Genomic DNA, 22,648 nt, shown 5'->3' with positions numbered 1-22,648 from the left:
TTCTAGCCCAGCCTGGGATTAAATGTTGACATTAGAAAACTGTATCCACTATATAATCGAGAGCAGACTATTATGGGCTCCTGATTCTACACTGAAGCATCATTTCTTCACATCAGAGAAATGCCCTAAAAAGTGGCAAACTTATGGGACAATTTCTTTCCTGCTATGACTAAGCAACAAAAGAGTGCTGGAAACCATTTGCAAAACATACAATTTCTCCCACCCTAGTAGTCTGACTTGTAACTTGAACCCGATTATGTCCTGGGAACCCAAGTAAGTAATGAGTACTTTTACCTTTCTTTTCCATCTACCACTATCCCCTCTCTTTTCCTCTACCCCCAAGTCTCTGCCTCAGGCACAATATAGACGCTTTCCAGTTACATCTCTTTTACAGTTTTAGATTTAGTTATCAGTCTTTTAATCTCTGCACCATAAGCAACAGAAAGGATAACTTACATTATAACGGGCAAGGTGCAAGGCTGCATCAAAACTTAAAAAATTTTGTGCTTCAAAGGATACCGTCAAGAAAGTGAAAGACATCTGAAGTCCATCGAATGGGGAAAAACACAGTCTTTTTAACAAATTGTGCTGGCAAAACTGGATGTCCATCTGCAAAAAAATGAAACAGGACCCATACCTCACACCATACACAAGAACTAATTCAAAATGGATCAAAGACCTAAACATAAAGCCAAAAATTATAAAGATCATAGAAGAAAAAATAGGATCAACGCTAGAGGGCCTAATACACGGCATTAACAGGATACAAACCATAACTAACAACATGCAAACTCCAGAAGATAAACAAGACAACTGGGATCTTCTAAAAACTAAACACTTATGCTCATCAAAAGACTTCACCAAAAGAGTAGGAAGAGAACCTACAGACTAGGAAAAAATCTTTGACTATTACAGATCCGTTGAAGGTCTAATCTCTAAAATCTACAGGAAAATCCAACACCTCTACAACAAAAAGACAAATAATCTAATTAAAAAATGGGCAAAGGAAATGGACACCTCACTAAAGAAGACCTTCAAGCAAACCACAAAGATATACCATCTCACCCCCAGCATTACTGGCATAAATCAAAAAAACAGGAAATAATGAATATCGGAGAGGCTGTAGGGAAACTGGAACTCTTATGCACTGCTAGTGGGAATGCAAAAAAATACAACCATTTTGGAAAACGATATGGCGCTTCCTTAGAAAGCTAGAAATAGAGATAATCTTATGATTCAGCAATTCCACTCCTTAGAATATATTCTAGAGAAATAAGAGTTGTCACACGAATAGACGTATGAACACCCATGTCCACTGCAGCATAGTACACAATAGCAGAAAGATGGCAACAACCTAGATATCCATCAACAGATGACTGGATAAACAAACTATGGTATATACCGATTTAGGAAATAATATTGGAGTCAATATTCCGTCCTTGAGCATAGAGAATGTGACCCAGCTGGTGTTGGGCTCACAACGACTCACAAGGACACGTCAACTGGCCCCTGAGATATAAAAACAATAGCTAAAATAATCTTGGAAAATATCTTTTAGGGAGCCTTTCACATAAGCCAGAACCCAAAAGACTTTTCACTCCTTTTAACATTAAGTGAATAGAAATTTGTTGGACCAATGAAGACCCTCCTTACTGTCCTTACTAAAACCTGTACCAATGATTGTTGGGAGGAACAATTCAAAATGTAGGATCAGTTTCTAGCCAACCTGTGAAAAGGTGAAGCTTTCAATGGTTTTGCCCATTTTATAATGTTAATATATTCCGATAACTCTGTAGTTTCCTCCGATCTGGGCAGACATGGTTGTGGCAGCATGCTTTTCTGTTTTCCCAAAAAACAAAACCAAACCCACTGCCGTCGATTCCGACTCATAGCGATCCTATAGGACAGAGTAGAACTGCCCGATAGAGTTTCCAAGGAGTGCCTGGCGGATTTGAACTGCCGACCTCTTGGTTAACAGTCATAGCACTTAACCACTACGCCACCAGGGTTTTCCTAGTCTTGTTTATTCTGTAATGTTCCTTGGACTCGGGCAGACATTTGCTCTGGCAGCATGGTTGTCCACCTCCTACTTTTGCCTTTTTGAATATACACCAAATAAAACTTTCTTTTTGCTTTACCAAACTCTGTGATTTTTTTTTTTTTACCCTACAACAATTCACAGAATGGAGTACTATGCAACAATAAAGAACAATGATGAATCTGCAAGGCATCTCACAACACGGAAGAATCTGGAGGGCCTCATGCTGAGTGAAATAAGTCAATCACAAAAGGGCAAATATTGTATGAGACCACAACTATAAAAATTCATGAAAAGATTTACACACAAAAAGAAACAATCTTCGATGGTTACGAGGGAGGCATGGGGTGATGATGGAAAAACACTAAATAGACAACAAGTGAGTGGTAACTTTGGTGAAGGGTAAGACAGTACACAATATTGGGGAAGCCAGCACAACTTGTAGAAGGCAGTGTCATGGAAGCTCCATAAACATACCCAAACTCCCTGAGGGACCAAATTGCTGGGCTGAAGGCTATGGGGACCATGGTCTTGGGGAACATCTAGCTCAACTGGCATAACACAGTTTATAAAGAAAATTTCTACATTCTACTTTGATTAAGTAGCGTCTGGGGTCTTAAAAGCCTGTGAACTGCCATCGAAGATACTCCACTGGTCTCACCCCTTTTGGAGCAAGGAAAAATGAAGAAAACTAAAGATACAAGGGAAAAATTAGTCCAGAGGACTAATGGACCACAACTATCATGGCCTCCACCAGACTGAGTCCAGTACATCTAGACAGTGCCCGGCTACCACCACTGAGTGCTGACAGGGATCACAATAGAGGGTGCTGGACAGAGCGGGAAAAAAATGTAGAACCAAATTCTAACTCACAGAAAAAGACCAGACTTACTGGCCTGACACAGACTGGAGAAACCCTGAGAGTATGGCCCCTAGACACCCTTTTAGCTCAGTAATGAAGTCACCCTGAGGTTCACCCTTCATCCAAAGATTAGACAGGCCCATAAAACGAAACGAGACTAAAGGGGCACACCTGCGCAGGGGCAAGGATGAGAAAGCAGGAAGGGAAAGGAAAGCTGGTAATAGGGAACCCAAGGTCAAGAAAGGATAGTGTTGACATGTCGCAGGGTTGTTAACGAACGTCATAAAACAGTAAGTATACTAACTGTTTAATGAGACGCTAGTTTGTTATCTGGATAAGGGACTTGTATCTAGAATATAAAAACAACTCTTACAACTAGATAATAAAAAGACAACCAAATTAAAAACAATTAAAAAGACAATTAAAAAAATGCACTGTTCTAAAAAAAAGGGGGGGAGGGGACCGACAAAATATGCGGATAGACATTTCTCCAAAGAAGATACACAAATGGCAAGTACATGAAAAGATGCTCAACCTCATTAGTCATCAGGGAAATGCAAATTAAAGGCACAATGAGATAGCACCTTTACACCCACTAACCAGTTGCCATCTAGTAGATTCTGACTCATGGTGACCACATGTGTGTCAGAGTAGAACCGTGCTCCATACCATTATCAATGGTTGATTTTTCTTCCACAGTGCTTCTGGGTGGACTGGAACCTCCAACTTTTAGGTTTGCAGCTGAGCACATTAACCTTTTGCACCATCCAGAGACTCCAGTAACAGTACAGATAAGTATATATACAGTATTAGCTTATGATACTTATCTGGTTATTAGCTTAATTTGAAATTTGGAAACGTATTTTGAATATAAACAGAATTTATACTATCAACTTTTCCTTAAATCCATTTCCCAATTTGTTATGGATTGAATTGTGTTCCCTAAAAACTTGTGTTGTCCTATCCTCTCTACCTGTAATTATGACTCTGTTTAGAAATAGGGGTTTCCTTCTGTTATGTTAGTGAGGTCATACCAGAGTAGAGTGGGTCCTAAACCTAATCCCTTCCGAGTGGTGTCTTATAAAATGAGAACACACATACACACACGTGTGCGTGCACAGGTAAGACAGACGCCATGTGAAGATACATCTACCAGCAGCCAAGGAACGCGCACGACTACCAACAAGGATGTCCAAATTTGGACTTTTAGCCTCTAGAACTGTGTGACAATAAATTCTGCTCTTTAAAGCCACTCATTTGTGTTATCTTGCTATGGCAGTACTAATTAACAGACACCCTTCTAGAATTTTTAAGTCTAAGTTAACCCCAAACACTTTCTCTAAGTAGAAAGGCCTTTCATATTCAATAGATTATAAAAGAAAACAGCATAGCAGATTTTTTTTAAGTTATCATTTTACTGTGTAAAACATTACCATATGCTACGCTAGGTTTTTGATCTCATTTAGTCTTTAAATGAGAGCTTTACTCTTCTTTAAAGATGTTTAAATGAGATTAAATCTTTATCTCATTTAATCTGTACAACAACCCAGTGAAACTGGCATTATGGTTATTTTACAAATGAAGATACAGAATCAGAAAGTAACTGCTGTAGGTGGCAGACTGGAATTCAAACCAACGTCTGACCTCAAAGTCTACATTCTTTGCGATATTATGCTGTAAATTGGCCCTAATACCCCATTTCTTATTTTTTAATTAAAAAATATATGCACATACACAGTTGTTATATTTCAAACAGCCATTTGTTTTCCCTGACTTTATAGGCTCTTTCTTACATTCTACATGAACAAAAAATACAGAAGACAATTTATTAAATATAATTCTCTTCCTTGATGCTCCCATTCACGTAGCATAGAATAGCAAAGAAGGTAAATGTATCCATACAGATTGTATAATTTGCCTCTTGGGCTTGACTCTATTGAGCTACATGCTATCTAACACTGAAGTCTCTAGATACAGATCTGTTTTAGGGCTGGTAAAACCACCTACTCCACACCTCTGATTTTAAAAAAAGGGAAAAATTGAGATAAAACGACTTGCCAGTTAAGGAGAAAAAACTGCCACTTGAACCCAGGTCTCCTGATTCCCAGGGACACTCTCTACTATGGAACCCTGGTATAGTAGTTAAGAGCTACAGCTGCTAACCAAAAGGTCAGCAGTTCAAATCTACCAGGTACTCCTTAGAAACCCATTGGGGCTGTTCTATTCTGTCCTATAGGGTCACTATGAGTCGAAAATCAACACGATGGCAAAGGGTTTGGCTGTTTTTTTTTTTTTTTTTCCCTCTCTACTACACTACCATGGGCCTCTGAGGTAATTCTGGGGTGGCTCACATGGAGATGGACAATCTTTTGCCTTCAAGCTATTATGCCCTTTCAATAACAGAATCTGCTGGTGGAAGTTACAGAAGACTCAAAGGTTGATGGGCTTTATTTATCATTTTGTTGTATCCTGGCATGGAGATGAAATCAGGAACTTTATCCACTGGTAAAGAAAAAAAAAAAAATTTTTTTTTTTTTTTTTTAGGCATATTTTGACTCACCTTGATTCAGCCAGATTCTCACCATCTCTGTCTCATCACCACCTTTCTCCATTTCTCAAACTCCTTCCATTTCCGCCTTCCCCTTGCCTCACCCAATAATCATTAAATAAGTAGAAAAGAAAATATTCCACTATTTGAAAACCAAAACTGACCATTAAGTCAATTCCTAATTACATAATCAAAATATCTCCTCAGCTATCTCTCTCTTCCCTGCAGGTACCAGGAAAATAGAAATTCACGTTATTATCTACTTAAATCATATATAAAGAATGATAAACGTAAATCCTATGGGTTGAATTAATCACATAATACTTTCCAATGGTGAACATTAATTAATGACTAACATAGGTAGTCCCTGAATGTCTTAGTTACCTAGTGCTGCTATAACTGAAGTACCACAAGTTGATAGCTTTAACAATGAAAAATTTATTCTCTCACAGTCTAGAAAGCTAGAAGTCCGAATTCAGGGTGCCAGCTCCCAGGGGAAGGTTTTCTCTCTCTGTCAGCTCTGGGGGAAGGTCCTCGTCATCAGTCTTCCCCTGGCCTAGGAGCTTATGGGGCAGGGACCCCAGGTCCAAAGGACGCACTCCTCTCCTTATTCTGCATTCTTGGTGGTAGGAAGTCCCCCTGCTTATCTTTTATAAAAAATCTCCAAAGAGACTGCCTCAAGATACAACCTAAACTTGTAGATTAAGTCCTGCCTCATTAATATAACTGCCTCTAATCCTGCCTCATTAACATCACAGAGGTAGGATTTACAACATATTAGGAAAATCACATCAGATGACAAAATGGCAGACAATCATACAATACTGGGAATCATGGCCTAGCCAAGCTGACACACATTTTGGGGGGACACAATTCAATCCATAATACCAACGTGTGACATATTCGAGTTACTACGAACTACACTGGTTTTTTTTTGGTACATTTTATCTGTAGTAATACTTAACTACATACGATGTTGCAGTGCATAATTTGGTGATGTTATCATTCTCAGATGTACTGTTTCCAGCCCCCCCACCCCAGACAAATAAAGATCAGATTTATAGGGATACTGATAATAAAAGGCAATAATAAAGAAAACTAAAAAAAAAAAAATTAGGATTCAACTTACATCAGTCCCACCTATGACAGATATGAGTTGTCAGAATGGAACTCCCATAGTAAGTCGGGGACTATCTGTACACACTGCAATATCCAAACAGAAAATGGCAGGTAAGCCGCCTTTTGTGTAGCCCCGAGTTAGGCATATTTAATTGCCTGTTGACAAGAGTTATAGTCTAATGAATTAAAAAAAAAAAAAAAAGAGCTCCATTGCTGCTGACTTGATTCTAATTCATAGTGACCCTACAGGACAGGGTAGAACTGCCTGCTTCATGGGGTTTCCGATGAGCGGCTGGCGCACTTGGCCTTTTGGTTACCAGCTGAATGCTTAACCACTGTGTCACAGGGCTCCAGAAATAAACAGCCACGAAGGTAGTCCCTGATTTACAACATATTCCAGTTGCAATGAACTGCACTTACGATCGTCGATGTATCTAGAACACTGCATCTTCCTGAGAGGAAGTTACAGGAAAATGCATGCAGGGGATATGGAAAAAAATGCTGAATTATGTGAACATGTTCCAATCATCTGATCAGGATAACATGATGGAAGAGAATGGTGGAAAAATCACCAATATGGAATAGCTCATAGATAGGAAAAAGGGGAATTAATTGACAGATCAGGACTTAATGGATTTTGAAGAGGAAAGAAATACTAAAGAAGAAAGAATGAGGAAGAGGAAGGAGAGAATTTGTTAAAAGAATTTTTTTACAGTGAAGGAATTAGTTGGAGTTTTTTCTAAACTAAATCGGGGGCTTCAGTTGCTTGAAAACATGGACACAAATGCTAATCGCTTTGCTAAAGTTGAGAGGTAGATTTGGAAACCTGTGAGATGTTACCATGAAATATAAGGAGGAACAAAGGATCGCACAGACAATTCTCACTAAGTTTCTAACAAGAAACTCCATCCCCATTCCAAGGGATAATCCAGATGATCCAGATCCTTTCACAAGTGCAGTTATTGCTTCAGCTAACAAAATATCAACTCATTCAACTCTTCTTCATTGTCAGAGTAAATTTTTATGATTTGTGTATTTTTTTATGTATGTATGTATTAAAATACATCTGTAAGTTTATACATAATGTTTCCAACCCCCAAAGACAAAGATCAGATTCATAAAGATACAATAATAAAAGGCAGTAATGATGAAAACTTAGGGAAAAAAAGAAGGTATTCTACTTACACCAGAACTGACTTACGATGGAGTCATAGGAACAAAACCCCACAGTAAGTCAGGGACTAAACTTACCCATGTTAATCTAGGAGGTCTTCAGTGACTGTGGAAACCCTGGTGGTGTGATGGTTAAGAGCTATGGCTGCTAACCAAAAGATCGGCAGTTTGAATCCACCAGGTGCTCCTTTGAAACTCTATGGGGCAGTTTTACTCTGTCCTATGGGGTTGCGAATTGACTTGACGGCAGTGGGTTTGGTTTGGTTTTTCAGTGACTATGGATTCCTTGGGTAGTGCAAATGATTATAGTGCTTGGCTGCTAACTTAAAGTCTAGAGGTTCGAGTCCACCCAGAGGCAACTCTGAAGAAGGTCCTGTCAATCTACTCTTGAAATAATCAGCCACTGAAAAGCCTATGGAGCACAGTTCTACTCTGACACACATGGGGTTGCCATTGGTTGTTTTTTTCAGCGACTATAGTCCTCCTTCATTAGTATCTTAACTAACTAGGATCTGGTATTTAGATTAACCCACTGTTGCTGTTGAAAGTTTAACCCAAAGGGCTAAAATTTCAAAGGGAATAAGGACAAGGGAAAAAACTGATATTGAAGAGGGGCTTTAAACCAGGGCAGAGTTAGAGTCGTCTAATTCTGACTGTTGCGGAACACACATTCAGAGAAACCCCTCCTGGCTCAGCACACCCAAGAAGTTGGATATATGTATTTAATGTATAAATATATATATATATATATATTTATATTTAATACATGATTGTGTTGGCAGAAAAGTAAAAGAATAACTCAGATATTAGATAAACCAAGAAAGCACCCACAGGGTGAATGAGGGCTAGAGTTGCAGGTGCTCTCATGATATACTCCTCCACCATCACCGCCACCCCCCTTCACTGATGACTAGAACCTGGAATTTAACAGGCTATAGACTGGGGAAAGGAGAAAAGACTGGGGCCCAAATAGGGTTGAGGGCAGATCAAAGAACTCCAGACAAAGCCAGGACCCCTGACGGATGACATCCTTAGAGGCTGAACTAGGGAAAAAGAACCCACCACACAGAGAAAACAGTGAAAATTCCTAACCACAAGCCTATACTGATTAAAGAAACTTCTAAAGGATATACTTCAGGAAGGAAAACGATCTCAAAATAAAGATTTGAGAGACAAAAATAAATGAGTAAGGAAAATGCTATAATGTGAGCTATTCTACACAAACATTACTGAATACGACCATAATATCTCATTTATGGGCATTAAAAAAAAAGTCAACATAGAGCTAAAGTCCTGGAAAAACAGAACAGGATGGAACTTAGAGTTAAGTGTCCTAAGGTGTTTATAACAATTAGGAGGACCATAAAGATATCGATTAATATTAGACTTCAAGTTAAGTATGTATGCTTAGAATTCCTAGGGTAACCACTAAAAAAACAAGAATAGACTATATAGCTTCAAACATAGGAAGGAATAATAAATCGGGGGGGGGGGAATCTATTCAAAAGAAGGTGTGGAAGAGGGTAAAAGAAACAGAAAAAGCAAGATAATAATAAAAATAATAATAAAAAAACCATAGGAAGGAATAATAAATCGGGGGGGAATCAATTCAAAAGAAGGTGTGGAAGAGGGTAAAAGAAACAGAAAAAGCAAGATAATGATAAAAATAATAGCTAACATTTATACAGGGCTGTCCATGTGCCAAGCACTGCTCAGAACACTTATATTAGTTCATTTAATCCTCACAACAACCCTATGTGGTAGATAACCGTGTATTATTATTCCAGTTTTACAAATGAAAAAACTAAGGCACAGGAAGTTTGATGACTTGGCTAGGGTCACACGCATAGCAGGTGGGAGGGCAAGGTCCAAATCCAGGCAGTCTCTTGCTGGAATCTGAACTCTACACATACTGCCTCTTTACAGAGAACAGGTATGACACTTTTGATATTTATTTATATCCCTTTGAAACAATTTTTCATCAGTCTGATGAGTAAGAATGCATACCAAACAGTGGGCACTTGAATTGCTAAACCATCTCCTTCATTAACTTCATGGATAAGCATAGAATACACAAAAGGGGGAGAGGGCAGGGTGGGTTACTAACATATATGAAGTACCTAATATGTATCAGGCACTGACATTTTATAGAGGTTCTCTTGGTTAATCTTCACAATCACCTTGTAAAGTAGATTAATATCCCCAATTTTCAGTGGTAGGAATTAAGGAGCCAAAAACTTAAATAACTGACCAAAGAATAAAATTATAAAAGGGCAGACGCCTAGGACTGACTGGGCTCAAAACTTATTTAATAAATGTTCACTGTGCATCAATGTATGCCAGGCATTTTGCTAACCAGAGCCCTGGTGGCACAATGGTTAAGTGGCTCAACTGCTAACAGAGGGGCTGGCGGTTTGAACTCACCAGCTGCTCCGCAGGAGAAAGATGTGGCAGTCTGCTTCCGTAAAGTTTACAGCGTTGGAAACCCTATGGGGCAGTTCTACTCTGTCCTATAGGGTCACTATGAGTCAGAACTGACTCCGTTGCAAGGGGTTTGGTTTAGGTTTTATTGTGCTAGGTACTAAGGATAAAATGGTGAATTAAAAAAAAAAAAAAAAACAGGGTTTTGCCCATATGAAGCTTATAGCCTAATGGGGAAACAATCAAATAATCATAAAAATAAAGATGGATTACAAAATTATAAATGTTAAAAAGGACAATATTAAAAACTGATAACTGTTATAAAGGACAACAGAATTACAAACTGATAAATGTTGTGAAGTGCTCTAAGAGCACATAATAGGAACTCTGATCTAGTCCACTGATGTCAGGTCAAGTTCCACTGAGGAAGTAACATGTAAGCTCAGAGTTCCCAAACTGTATGCCAAGGTGTCCTGGAGCACTGTAGTGAATTCACAGGGGTGCCCTGGGTTTAATTTCAAGGGAAAAATAGCGGTACTAGACATCTGTCAGACACCATGTGAACTACCAGCCCAGAGTAGTTCAGTTTCAACTTTAGATCACCCTACATTCCTTTCAATGACACTCTCTTTTTGAAGCTAATGTTTTTGGTGGTTGATGTGATGAAAAAGCAAGTACCACACAAAAATTAACGTGGAAAAGGAAACGAGGGGGGAAGTGTCCAATCTGATTCCAAAATTTGAGAAACTGTACAGTGCCCAACAGGCATACACATCCCATTAGTAAAGGAACTGTGGTTACTTAAGAATGAAATAAAAACACTATTTTTTCGTTTAATTAATATGTATTATTTCTTCAAACAGCTACTAAGTTGTTCAAAAAAAAAAAAAACTTGTTTGGACCTAACTACTTAATAACGTAACTGTTATGTATTTTTTTGGACTAGGGGTGTTGTGAAAAAAAATTTATGACACACAAAGGGTGAACTGAGACCATTTGGGAATCTTTGAATTAAGCTATGAAGGATGAATAGGCATTTCCTACTCATGAATAGGTATGAGAGGAGCAAGACAATGTCCCCACCCTTAAAGACATTACAATCTAGTTAGGGTGAAAAAAATTAAAAACAAGTAATTTAAAACAATTTAATGGTAAGCTTCATTATTTAAAAGTTCTTTCGTATCTTCTCACGAAATTCTATTAAGTGTGTGTCTGTCTCCACTCCAAATTAAACTCACCACCCACTGCCGTCGAGGCGATTCCGAGCCTCTAAAAGCCTGCATCCCTACATACACTTTGCATTCAGGAAGTATTTTTCGGTTAATCTTACTCATGCTGGCTTTTCACAGAATTGAAACTTCCAATAACCTTATGAAGGCTTATGCCCTGTTTTAATTTCTCTCCACTTCCCACGTCTCCTAGCTGCTTCTTTCCTATTGTCCTTCAAAACTGAGTTCATACATATCACCTCCTCTGGGAAGCCTTCCCTGACCCACTGGGCTAGGATTTAGATGTCCCTTACCTAAATGGGAAGCCCTGGTGGTGCAGTGGTTAAGTGATACAGCTGCTAACCAAAAGGTCGACAGTTCGAATCCACCAGCCTCTCCCTGGAAGCCCTATGCGCAGTTCTACTCTGTCCTATCGGGTTGCTGTGGGTCACAATTGACTCGATGACAATGGGTTTGGGTTTTTTGCGTGATCTAAATGGTATATTTCCCATATTTCTACCATAGGAGTTAACGCTCTATCCTGTAGTCACTGATTTAACTTCCTGGTCTTCCCAGTACTCTGTGAACTTTTTTAATAGCAGCCATCTGGGTCTTATTCATCTAAGGAACTGGCACAGTGCCTGGCTCTCAAAAATGTTTTCTGAATAAATGACAAGTATGGGGAAATATTTTTTTTTCTTAAATGCAGCTAATTATACCATTTCACCTTAACAGACCTCTTGGGGAAAAATAAGGAATTTATTCAGGATAACTTTAGAAAGGCAAACCTCTCAAATATCAAATTTGCACAAATTAAAATGATTGATAATATCCAGTGCTGGAAAAGAATCATACACCACTGATAAAAATATAATAAGTATGTTTTTGAAAAGTTATCTGACAATATATCAATTAAAATTTTAAATGCACATACCTCTGACCTAGCAATCCCATATTTAGGGATCTAGCCTACAAAAATAAAAGCATTCTTATGCAATGCTGTATTTACAAGGAAATTTATTGAAATACTGTTTGCAATAGCAAAATAACCCCTGGAAATGGCCCTAAATGTCCATTAATAGAGGAATGATACAACCATACTATGGTAACATTCATATTACAGAATATATGCAGTTACTAAAAGAGAATGAATTAAATCTATATGTGCAGATTTACAGGGATTATTATTATTATTTTATATAGGTTATCTTGGTTAATCCTCACAATCAACCCACAGTTTGTCATTCTATTGTACCTCATTGGAAGTAAAAAAAGATAAATATTTGCATTTTTGTTTGTAACAACACTAAGAAAGAGATGGAGAAGCATACACACCAAGTAGTTAATACTGGTGAGCTCCGGATTAGAGGAGATACAACTTTGCCCATAACCACCCGTCTGTCAGTTTGTCATACTGTGGCGCCTTACGTGTTGCTGTGATGCTGAAAGCTATGCCACCAGTATTTCAAATTCCAGCAGGGTCACCCATAGAGGACAGATTTCAGCAGAGCTTTTTTTCCAGACTAAGACAGACTAGGAAGAAAGGCCTGGCAATTAGCCAATGAAAATCTTATGAATCATAATAGAACACTGTCTGACTTGCTCTGGACACGTCAAAGGGCCAACATGGGCAAGGGAGACCCTCAGTGAGATGAAATGGCACAAAAGCCACAACGATGGACTCAAACACAGTGGCAATCATGAGGCTAATGCAGGACCAGGCAACGTTTTGTTCTACTGTACATAAGGTCACCATGAGTCGGAATCGACTCAACTGCAGCAATCTATCTAACTTTGCCCAACAAGTATATATTACTTTTGTAGCTGAATATGGAAAAGCAAAAACTGAAGTTTTCAAGACAGTAAACAATCTGAACATATATCCCTCTGCCCCCCAAGTTCTTAACATAAAAACCCCATGTTATGACCACCTCTAATGCAACTGTGGGGCTTCAGGATCAGGGGATTCTGTGCATCACCTCTTTTACAGAAATTACAAACTTTCTTTAAAAAAAAAATATATATATACCTCTTAGGCCACCCCACCCCACAAAAAGGACAGAGAAAGGCCTATTCTTAAACAACCTTAACATCCAGGGGATTTTTCTACCTGGTTTCTTTTATAAGTGGTAATCTGCTTTGAGAATTTGTAATCAAGAGCTTGGAAATTTTAGAATGCTCAACAGATTTTCACAACCACACCGTCATTCACTGAGAGTAAACAGAAATGTTAGATGAAAAATCTGAGGGAGACCGAGCTAGGTCTCATTCAAACACTTCCAGTCCAGTACTTGGGGATGCTAACTGCTACTTGGGTGCCCCCTAGGGACCAAATTAAAAAAAATAAATAAACATCTTCAAACAAATGTCTGCCATAAATATTCAACAGTTACTTAGCACCTACTATGTTGGAAACCCTGGTGGCACAGTGGTTAACACCTATGGCTGCTAACCAAAAAGTCGGCAGTTTGAATCCACCAGGCGTTCCCTGGAAACTCTATGGGGCAGTTCTACTCCGCTCTGTAGGGTCACTATAAGTCAGAATTGACTCTAAGGCAACAGGTTTGGTTTTGGTTCTTGTGCCATGCAAGGTGCCCTGGTGGTGCAGTGGTTAAGCACTCAGCTGTTAACTGAGAGGTCGGCAATTCAAATTCCTAGCCACCTTGAGAGAGAAAGATGCTGCAGTCTGCTTCCATAAAGATTTACAGCCTTGGAAGCCATATAGGGTAGTTCTACTCTGTCCTGTAGGGTTGCCATTGGTCAGAATCGACTTGATGGCAATGGGTTTGGTTTGGTTTTTTGGTATGTGCCAGGCACAATACTCAGCACTGGAGACACAAATATAAATAAAGCCAAGTTTCTGATTTCTACATGGTTAATGTCAGTATCACCCAATACTTTTTCTAAGCACAATAGTTAGAATTGTTATGTGAAGTATATTGTTGTTATTGTTGAGTGTTGAGTTGATTCCCACTCATAGTGACCACATGTGACAGAGCAAAACCACCCCAGAGGTTTTCTTGCTGTAATCTTTACAGAGTGGACAGCCAGATCTTCCTCCGCAGAGCAATTAAGAACTTAACCGTTGTGACACCAGGGCTCCTTATGTAAAGTATGAATACTATGTAAAGTATCACATGGGCCCTGGAGGAAGTTAGGACACAGATGATGATAAGAATACTTCCCCAGTGCTACAAAAAGCAATCTGACAGTTATAAGTTTTAGTCATAATTTGTTTATATAAACAAAATGTTAACAATCTTTAAAAGAAAAGAGGTTTACCATGGAATTTAGTTTCTTGGTTTGGAGGTTTAGGGTAATTATTTTATGGGACATCCCAGTTAACTGACCTAATAACATGTTTAGTGCTTCTGTTCTACCTCCTAATTCACTGCATGGTGCTTGGGGTCTTAAAACCTTGCAAGCAGTGATCTGACATGGTCTCTATTCACCTGAGGAAGAAGGAGAATCAGGAATAGGAGGATATGGAGTGTGTAGCCAACTGCCTCCATGAACAACTGCCTCCTTTACCATGAGATCAGAACTGGATGGTGCCTGGCTGCCACTACTGCAAATTGTGATCAAAGATTCCACAGAAGAATCCTGATCAAAAGGGGAAAATGCAGAACAGAATTTCAAATTCTCATGGACTCCAGACTTCTGGAGCCATGGACAGTGGATGAACCCCTGAGATAATCTTTAAAAGTTATGCCAGAAATATCCCAGGAAGCCTTCTTAAAGCCCAGAAATATCCCAGGGAGCCTTCTTAAAACCAAACAACAATTTAGCTGAACTAGTAAAAAAGGTCTGCCTTGGGCACTATGCTCTTTTAATAACTATCTATAAGAGATCAGAGTGACAACAGCATCTTGAAAGATGACATAGGAACCTTAGTGGGCAGTGAGTTTATGTTAATGAGGGAGGAATAGCTCAGAAAAGGAGGGTAAGAATGGAAGAATGTAATCAATGTCACTAAATTGTACAGGTTAAAAAAAAAAAGAGAGTAGAGGTTTAAACATCCCTTTTAGCTAACACTTGCACAATTGTGGTTGTTATTTTCAAAGATGAGTTTAGGTTACTGTGCTATAATTTCTCTTGGGCCAAAACAATAAATATAAATAAAGCTTGATTAAAAAAAATTTTTTTTAAGTGACACAGAATCCCCATTATGATTTTTTGGTAACAAGTTATTAACTCTACTCTGAGCACTTAATTCTAATAAAAGGATTACACTGATTTAGAATATGGTTAATTTTCAAAAACAAATTTAGTACTTGAGGACACAAATGAGAAACAATTAACTAGAAAATAACAAGACAAATTGAAAAAGAAGAGTACAAACAAATGGGCAAAGTCAACCCTAAAACCTCTCTTAAATCTTGTTCCCAATTCACAACACTTTCAGAAGATACCTGTTTTGCCTTTTCCTCCCCAGGGTCTGGCAGAGCAATTAGCAGAACTTGCTTCCAGACAGAAAACAAGTACTGTTCTAGCTCCCTCTAACCACACCCCAAGCCCCAACTGACATGCCTCAGGGCTTTACCAAAAAAAAAAAAAAAAAACCTCACTGCCCTGGAGTCAATTCCAACTCACAGAGGCCCTAGAGGGCAAAGTATAACTGACCCCTAGGGTTTCCAGGAGCCACTGTCACTGGTGGATTCGATCTGCCGACCTTTTGGTTAGCAGTTGAGCTCTTAGCCACTGGGCCACCAGGGCTCCGCCTCAGGGCCTTAAAAAAGAAAAACAATTCCTTGCCATCATGTGGATTCCGACTCATAGCAGCCCTACAAGACAGGGTAGAACTGCCCCATAGGGTTTCCAAGGAGCGTCTGGTGGATTCGAACTGCCAACCTTTTGGTTAACAGCTGTAACTCTTAACCACTACACCACCAGGGTTTCCCTCAGGCCCTTATAGGGCAAGATATCAAGTTCCATAACCAAGGCTCAAAGATGTGTTTCTGGCAGCCTGAGCAGCTGTTCCAAAGAAACAATCTATTCCAACCACATTTCAGGTCATGGCAGTTGGGGAATTTAACTTTTTATATTTTTTCCGTACAGAAAAAATATTTTGGTTCCAAACATCTTTTGGGATTCAGTTTATGTTTGTGTGTATAATGAAATACTGTTAAAATACTAGAGACTCACGAAATAAAACATTCTCTGACTTAACCAACCACAGACATTCCAATGTTATAAGTTATTTAGTCAGCTAGAGGATATCTATTGCTAAATTATAAAGTTATTTGGAATTAGTTGATATCAACTTAGTTAACATTTATGGCAATTGGAATCAAGAGAAAAAATTTCATGGAAGAAAACTATAGTTTAAAATTAAATAGTTCATATAATTGCTGAAACACAAATAATACAATACAGAACATATTATAGAAATCTTACAATTGACAATCAACAGGTTTAACATATCATCAGCCATCACTGAACCCGAGTAAAGAATAAATACTAGTTACAGAATCTGTACATAATTTTTAATGCCGCAGAGTAACATGGGTATTATTGGTTTGGGTGTGAACATTTACAGCGGTACTATGAGTCAGAAACAAAATATTCAAATGCATTCAAATGTAACAGTCATAAACCAATTTTTAAAAGTAACGCTACTTCAAAGTAAAAATAATCTAATAATATCGGGAAGTCTACAGTTGAGAAAAAAATTATTTGCATCTGTCTATGCATGCCAGATATTTTACATATGCTTCATTTAATATTCATAAATACCATACAAGATAGATATTATTTCTCCCTTTTTACAAATAGAGAAACTTAACTAAAAGCAACTTGTCTGAGTCTTGAGAAACAGTAAATCAGAGTCAGGGTGTGAACTCCACCTGTTTGACTCTGAAGTCTTTGCTCCTTACCCGCCCATGTTTTTACATGTAAGAGTCATTTCACATATAAAACAAATATTGGAAATAATCTACTTGCCATTTGTCTTTTAGGAAAGTGAGAAGAGTCAACAAATAAAAAACAAGCAGGAGAAAAATATTTACATATACTTTCCTTTTTTTGGTAACACTTTTACTCCTAAAAATGATCAACAATTATAAATACAGCTTTAGAACAATGAATAAGATGTTATCATCCACTTTTCCTGGATGCTCTTTAGAGAAAAAAAATACAGGACAGGGGTTGATTGTATGAACATAGAAGGAGAGAGTAAAACCCCACACCTAATATAGGCCATATCCTCGATGAAAGGGTGGGTATTATTTTAGAAGTTCTGGGTCAAAATCTTTTGCTGATCACCGTGTTTCACCATGAATTCTTCTGAGTGTTTCCCACAACCACTGCTCGCCTCTTCTGTTTCTAAATATTTTCTGTTTTCCTTCTCTCCCAAACATTCCTTAAATTCTCCAATAAGCCTAACCACCTATCTGCCACTCTGGTTGGAAAACTGTTAATACAATAAACTGGTAATTTTATCACGCCTTGAAGCAAAAGACAACACTATTTTAGAATTGGAAGATACTTTATATTTTGGCTAAACCTAGGTGCACAGCCTTTTCTCATCTTACAGAAGGGGCAACTGAGACTTGGAGAGAGGAAGTGACTTGCCCAAAGAAAAAGCGTGAGTTGGCAGCGGGGCCAGAGGTTGAAGGGTGATCTCAGTTCATGGCTCCAGGGCTTTTCCAACTACACAAACTCCGGCTGAACCTCAGAGCTGGCACTGCCCAAAAGCCTGCCACTGACTGGGTCAGAAAGAGCTCTCCGGAGATGAGAGAATACCTAAAATAACACACCGCCTCCACGGGGCTCCTTTCTAGGGTAAAGACACGACAGTTGAGGTTCCGGAATTTAAAGACCCTGAGACAAGGGGCGGAGAGGAAAATCCGGTCTCCCCTCAGGCAGCTGTAGCCACAAACCGCCTTTAACCTAAATGCGCGGTGCTACTGCATTCACCCACCACACAACCAGCGACACACTGACCTCTAGACGCTGGGAGTTCCGGGAGGCTGGTCTTCCCGGGATCCCTCTTTCAGCCCATCCTTGAGACTAATTTGGTCTCCAAAAGCAATAAATTAGGGGACGCAGAAACAAAGCGACTCCAAGCATTCCCCCTCCACGCTGGGCGCCCCCAACGAGGGCGGAGACGGGGACTACGAGTCCCGACATGCCGCGCGTCTGCAGACCCTCGGCCACAGCCACGCAGGCGGCGCGATGGTCGCCGGGACTCGTAGTCCGCGGCTCCGCGGCTCCAGAAGACGCCGACGGCAGGCGCGGTGGGACAGGCAGCGCCCCCCCCCCCCCGCCCCGCCCCAGCGTCCCGTCAAGCTCCAGGGAGCCCAGCAGCTGCCCGGGTCTCACCTCGACGATGCGGGTACACTGAGTCCCCTTGCCGGCGCCCGGCCCGCCTAGGACGAACACGACCAACGGCTTCATGAGGTGGTAAGGGCAGAGGCAAAACGGCCGGCGAGTCAGCAGCGGAAAGCTAAGGCTCAGGACGTGCAGCAGCTGGCGGCGGTAACAGCTCAGCATACACCGTGTCTCGGCCGGACCATGAGGGAGCTGACAGTGGCCGGGGCGGTGGAGCGCGGGGCGGGGCGGGGAAGGCGGCGGGGAGAAAGGGGCGGGCCGAGCTGGCGCCTGCCGCGGCCCAGCTGCTGTGGCAGCCCAGGCGCCGGTATCGGGGCCGGAAGGGGAGGAGCCTCCCGGTTCTCGCTCAGCGGCTGCGCGTTAGCTCAACCCACCCCGTAGCCTTTCGGGGCGCTCCCTTCTTTTCCCCGCCGTCTGTGCATTCCTTCGTTCCTTCCGCAAAATTATTCTGCGCCTCCAGCCAGGCGCCGTGCTGGGGGGTATTATACACTGGAAGGTAAAGCCCCTTGTCTCTCCTTGCAAGGATTTTAACTTCCGGTGGGGAGACAGCAGACCTGAACAAGTGAACACATGAATTAATAGATACAAATGGTGATAAAGGCTTTGAAGGAAGCAAGTGGAGAAATAACATATTGCTCCCTTGTTAGGGGAGATAATTAGATTAAGGTAGTCAAAAAAGGCATCTGAAGAAGTGACATTTAATCAAGACATAAGAATAGAAAAAAGCAAAACCAGGCAGACTGGGATAGTGTCCCACAGAGAGAGAGAGAAAAAAAAAAAAGCCAAACCCCTTGCCATCGAGTGGATTCTGACTCAGACAAAGAGGGAAAAGCGTATGTACAACCCTCAAAAGCTTTGCGTGTGGGAACAGTTGAAAGAAGGCCAGGGAGACCAGAGCTGTGTGAGTGAGGAAGGGAATGGTAAGGCGGAGGTGGGAGAGACAAGGCAGATCATCCAGGCCTTTTGGCCATGGGAAGGAGTTTGGATTATATTCTAATTGTCGTTTAGCTATAACGCCATTTCCCTGCCCCTTCGTTAGTGAAAAACATTAAAGGAGAAGAAAAGGAGTCTAAGGACTAAGTACCTTGTCCAAGATCTTAATCCACTTCAGTAAGGATATTAGGTAAAAAAAAAAAAAAAAAAAAAAATTTTTTTTTTTTAGGACTCAGGGAAAAAGAGTGGGCAGGGAACATCTGACCCAGAGAGGGAGACCAATACTTGGTTCTGTCTACCAGTAACTAACTCTACTTTAGGAAACTCCTGTAACTATGAACTTCAGTTTCTGCATCTTTAAACTAGGAAACTGAAAACAAAACAACAAACCTGTGGCCATAGAGTCAATCCTGACTCATGGCAACTTCATTGTATTACAGAGAACTACTCTATAGAGTTTTCTTGGCTGTAATCTTTATGAAAGCAGCTTCCAAGGTGCCAGCTGGGTGGGTTTGAACTGCAGCTTTTAGGCTAGTAGTTAAGCACAAACTGTTTGATCCACCAGGGACCTAAGGGTCCACCACATTCATGTTCTTTGATGAGAAAAGGGGAAATTATCCAATTCCTTTCACTCAGGCCTCTCAGGGCATGTCCCTAGTACCTAGCACAGGTTTGCCAAATTTTTTCTGTAAAGAGGCAGGTAATAAATATTTTAAGCTTTATGGTTCATATGGACTCTATTGCAACTACCCAACTACCATCGTACTGCAAAAGCAGCCACTGAGAATGCATAAACAGATGAGCATGGCTGTGTTCCAATAAAACTTTATTTATGGCACCTAAACTTGAATTTCATATAATTTGCATGAATCATAAAATATTAGCTTTAAAAAATTTTTTAAACCATTTAAAAATGTAAGAAACATTCTTAGTTTGCAGGCTGTGTCAAAACTGGCACCCGTGGGCCATAGTTTGCTGATCCAGGACCTGGAAGAATACTGGTATAAGAAGCACAATCCAAACTCAAAAAAATAAGTAAAACAAAGCCAAACCCACTGCTGTCGAATCGATTCCGACTCAAAAACCAAAACCAAACCAAAGCAAACCCAGTGCCATCGAGTCGATTCCAACTCATAGTGACCCTATAGGACAGAGTAGAACTGCCCCATAGAGTTTCCAAGGAGCACCTGGCGGATTTGAACTGCCGACCCTTTAGTTAGCAGCCGTAGCACTTAATCACTACGCCACCAGGGCTAATAGTAGAGGTACTTTTCCTTTGTGTTCTTTCTCTTAAGTGACTTTTCTTTATCTCTTCTTTCAATTAGAGTTGGTCTTAAGGGTATAAAGTCTGTTGGGAAAGAAAGCCTAGGAAGCTATTGGTATGCTTTTAGTGATGGCCTTAGGCCAGAGGCACAAAGACAGTCTTTGTTGCTCCCACGATAGTATCCTCCTGAAATAAGGATTCCACACAGGGGTTTAGGTCCAAAGCTTCATTGCATTTTTTCGTATAGTAATATGTAGTGATTTTTCTCTCTGTGACTCCCTGAAGACCTATAACTACAATAGGTTGTATACTTAATGTCCTGCTCCCTGCCCATCTCCTTCTGCCAACTATGCTAGGCAACTAAGGAAAATACTGATACAGAAGAATACGTGAAAGTAAAACCCAGATCCCCATCTCTACCGAGAATTTTCTAGAGATTTATATCCAGGAAGGACAAGGGTAGGCAAAAATAATACTTTATTACTAGCTGGCTCTTTAAGCCTGTTCTGGTTGTCTATTTCTGCATGACACACCACCCCAAACTTACTGTCTTAAAATAACAACTAACATTTATTTTCCTTATGACCTACAATTTGGGCTGGGCTCAGTGGGAACAGCTCATCTTTGCTCTACATGGCATCAGCTAGGGTAGCTCAACTGCCCTAGGAGGATTCACGTCCAAGATGGCTCATTCACATGGTTGGCAATTTCATGCTGGTTGTTGGCTGGGAATTCAGCCAGAACTATAGGCCTCACCAGGGTTGTTCAGCTTCCACTCACAGCATGATGGCTGGGTTCCAAGAGTGAGAATCCCAAAAGATGGGGAGTGGAAGCTGCCAGTTTTTAAGGCCTGACCCAGGAACTTCCACAGCAACACTTCCACCATGTTCTTTCAGTCAACCAGGCACAGAAACCAGATTCAAGGAGAGGATGCATAGACCATAACTCTTGATAAGAAGGGTGTCAAAGAATTTTGGAGCTGTGTTCTACTGCCACAGGATGCTAAATTCCTTTGTGGAGCCTTATCCTTAGTAAGTTAAGCTAGATCACATAGATTTTAGAGAACTCTTGTGTGTAATTAAGGCAGGCTTAGATGACTATCCTGAGATTCCTTCCTGGTGGAATGCCACCCTAGGCCAGCTACATGGGAGCACTCAAGAAGAAAAACAAGCTAAGGTAGTCAGGATCTCCAAGCAACTTCTGGTTTATCTTATACCAGACAATCACATAGAGCCGACCAACCCAAGGAGGCCAGAAGTCATAAGAGACACCATGCTACACTGATGCTTGAACATTTAAGCTCTCTGCTTGTCCACAGTGAAAGGTCTACCTCTTAGCAGCCTAATCCTGATTTTTCCCAAAGAATCCATTTTGTCTTAACCCTATATTAGTGCTCATCTTCCTTGCAGAGGAAAGGTGTGTGTCAGCGTGGTATCCTTTCAGCATACTTACCCAATTTGTATGCCGAGCAAATAATCTGAGAAGGTGGACTATATGAAGAACAGGGCATCAAGACTGAAGAAAGACTCACTAACAATTAGAAGATTTGCCCAATGCAATGCGTCATTTGATTTCTTGACTGCTGCTTCCACTGATGTTGATTGTGGATCCAAGTAAAAAGAAATCCTTGACAACTTCAATCTTTTCTCCATTTATCATGATGTTGCTCATTGGTCCAGTTGTGAGGATTTTTGTTTTCTTTATGTTGAGGTGTAATCCATACTGAAGCCTGTGGTCTTTGATCTTCATC

General features: G+C 40.3%; 1 protein-coding gene across 1 annotated transcript in view; it reads right to left on the bottom strand.

Annotated features, from left to right (window-relative positions):
• CMPK1 (cytidine/uridine monophosphate kinase 1) overlaps positions 1 to 18,936 on the bottom strand; it is a 39,118-nt gene extending 20,182 nt beyond the window's left edge. Inside the window, exon 1 of the mRNA XM_064281930.1 lies at positions 18,693 to 18,936. Within this exon, the coding sequence (XP_064138000.1) occupies positions 18,693 to 18,863 (171 nt within the window). The 5' untranslated portion in view covers positions 18,864 to 18,936. The remainder of the gene's footprint in view (positions 1 to 18,692) is intronic.
• Between the last annotated feature and the right edge of the window lie 3,712 nt (positions 18,937 to 22,648).

The sequence above is a fragment of the Loxodonta africana genome, chromosome 3, assembly GCF_030014295.1.
Source record: "Loxodonta africana isolate mLoxAfr1 chromosome 3, mLoxAfr1.hap2, whole genome shotgun sequence".
Lineage (NCBI taxonomy): Eukaryota > Metazoa > Chordata > Mammalia > Proboscidea > Elephantidae > Loxodonta > Loxodonta africana.
This window is presented reverse-complemented; position numbering and strand designations above follow the sequence as displayed.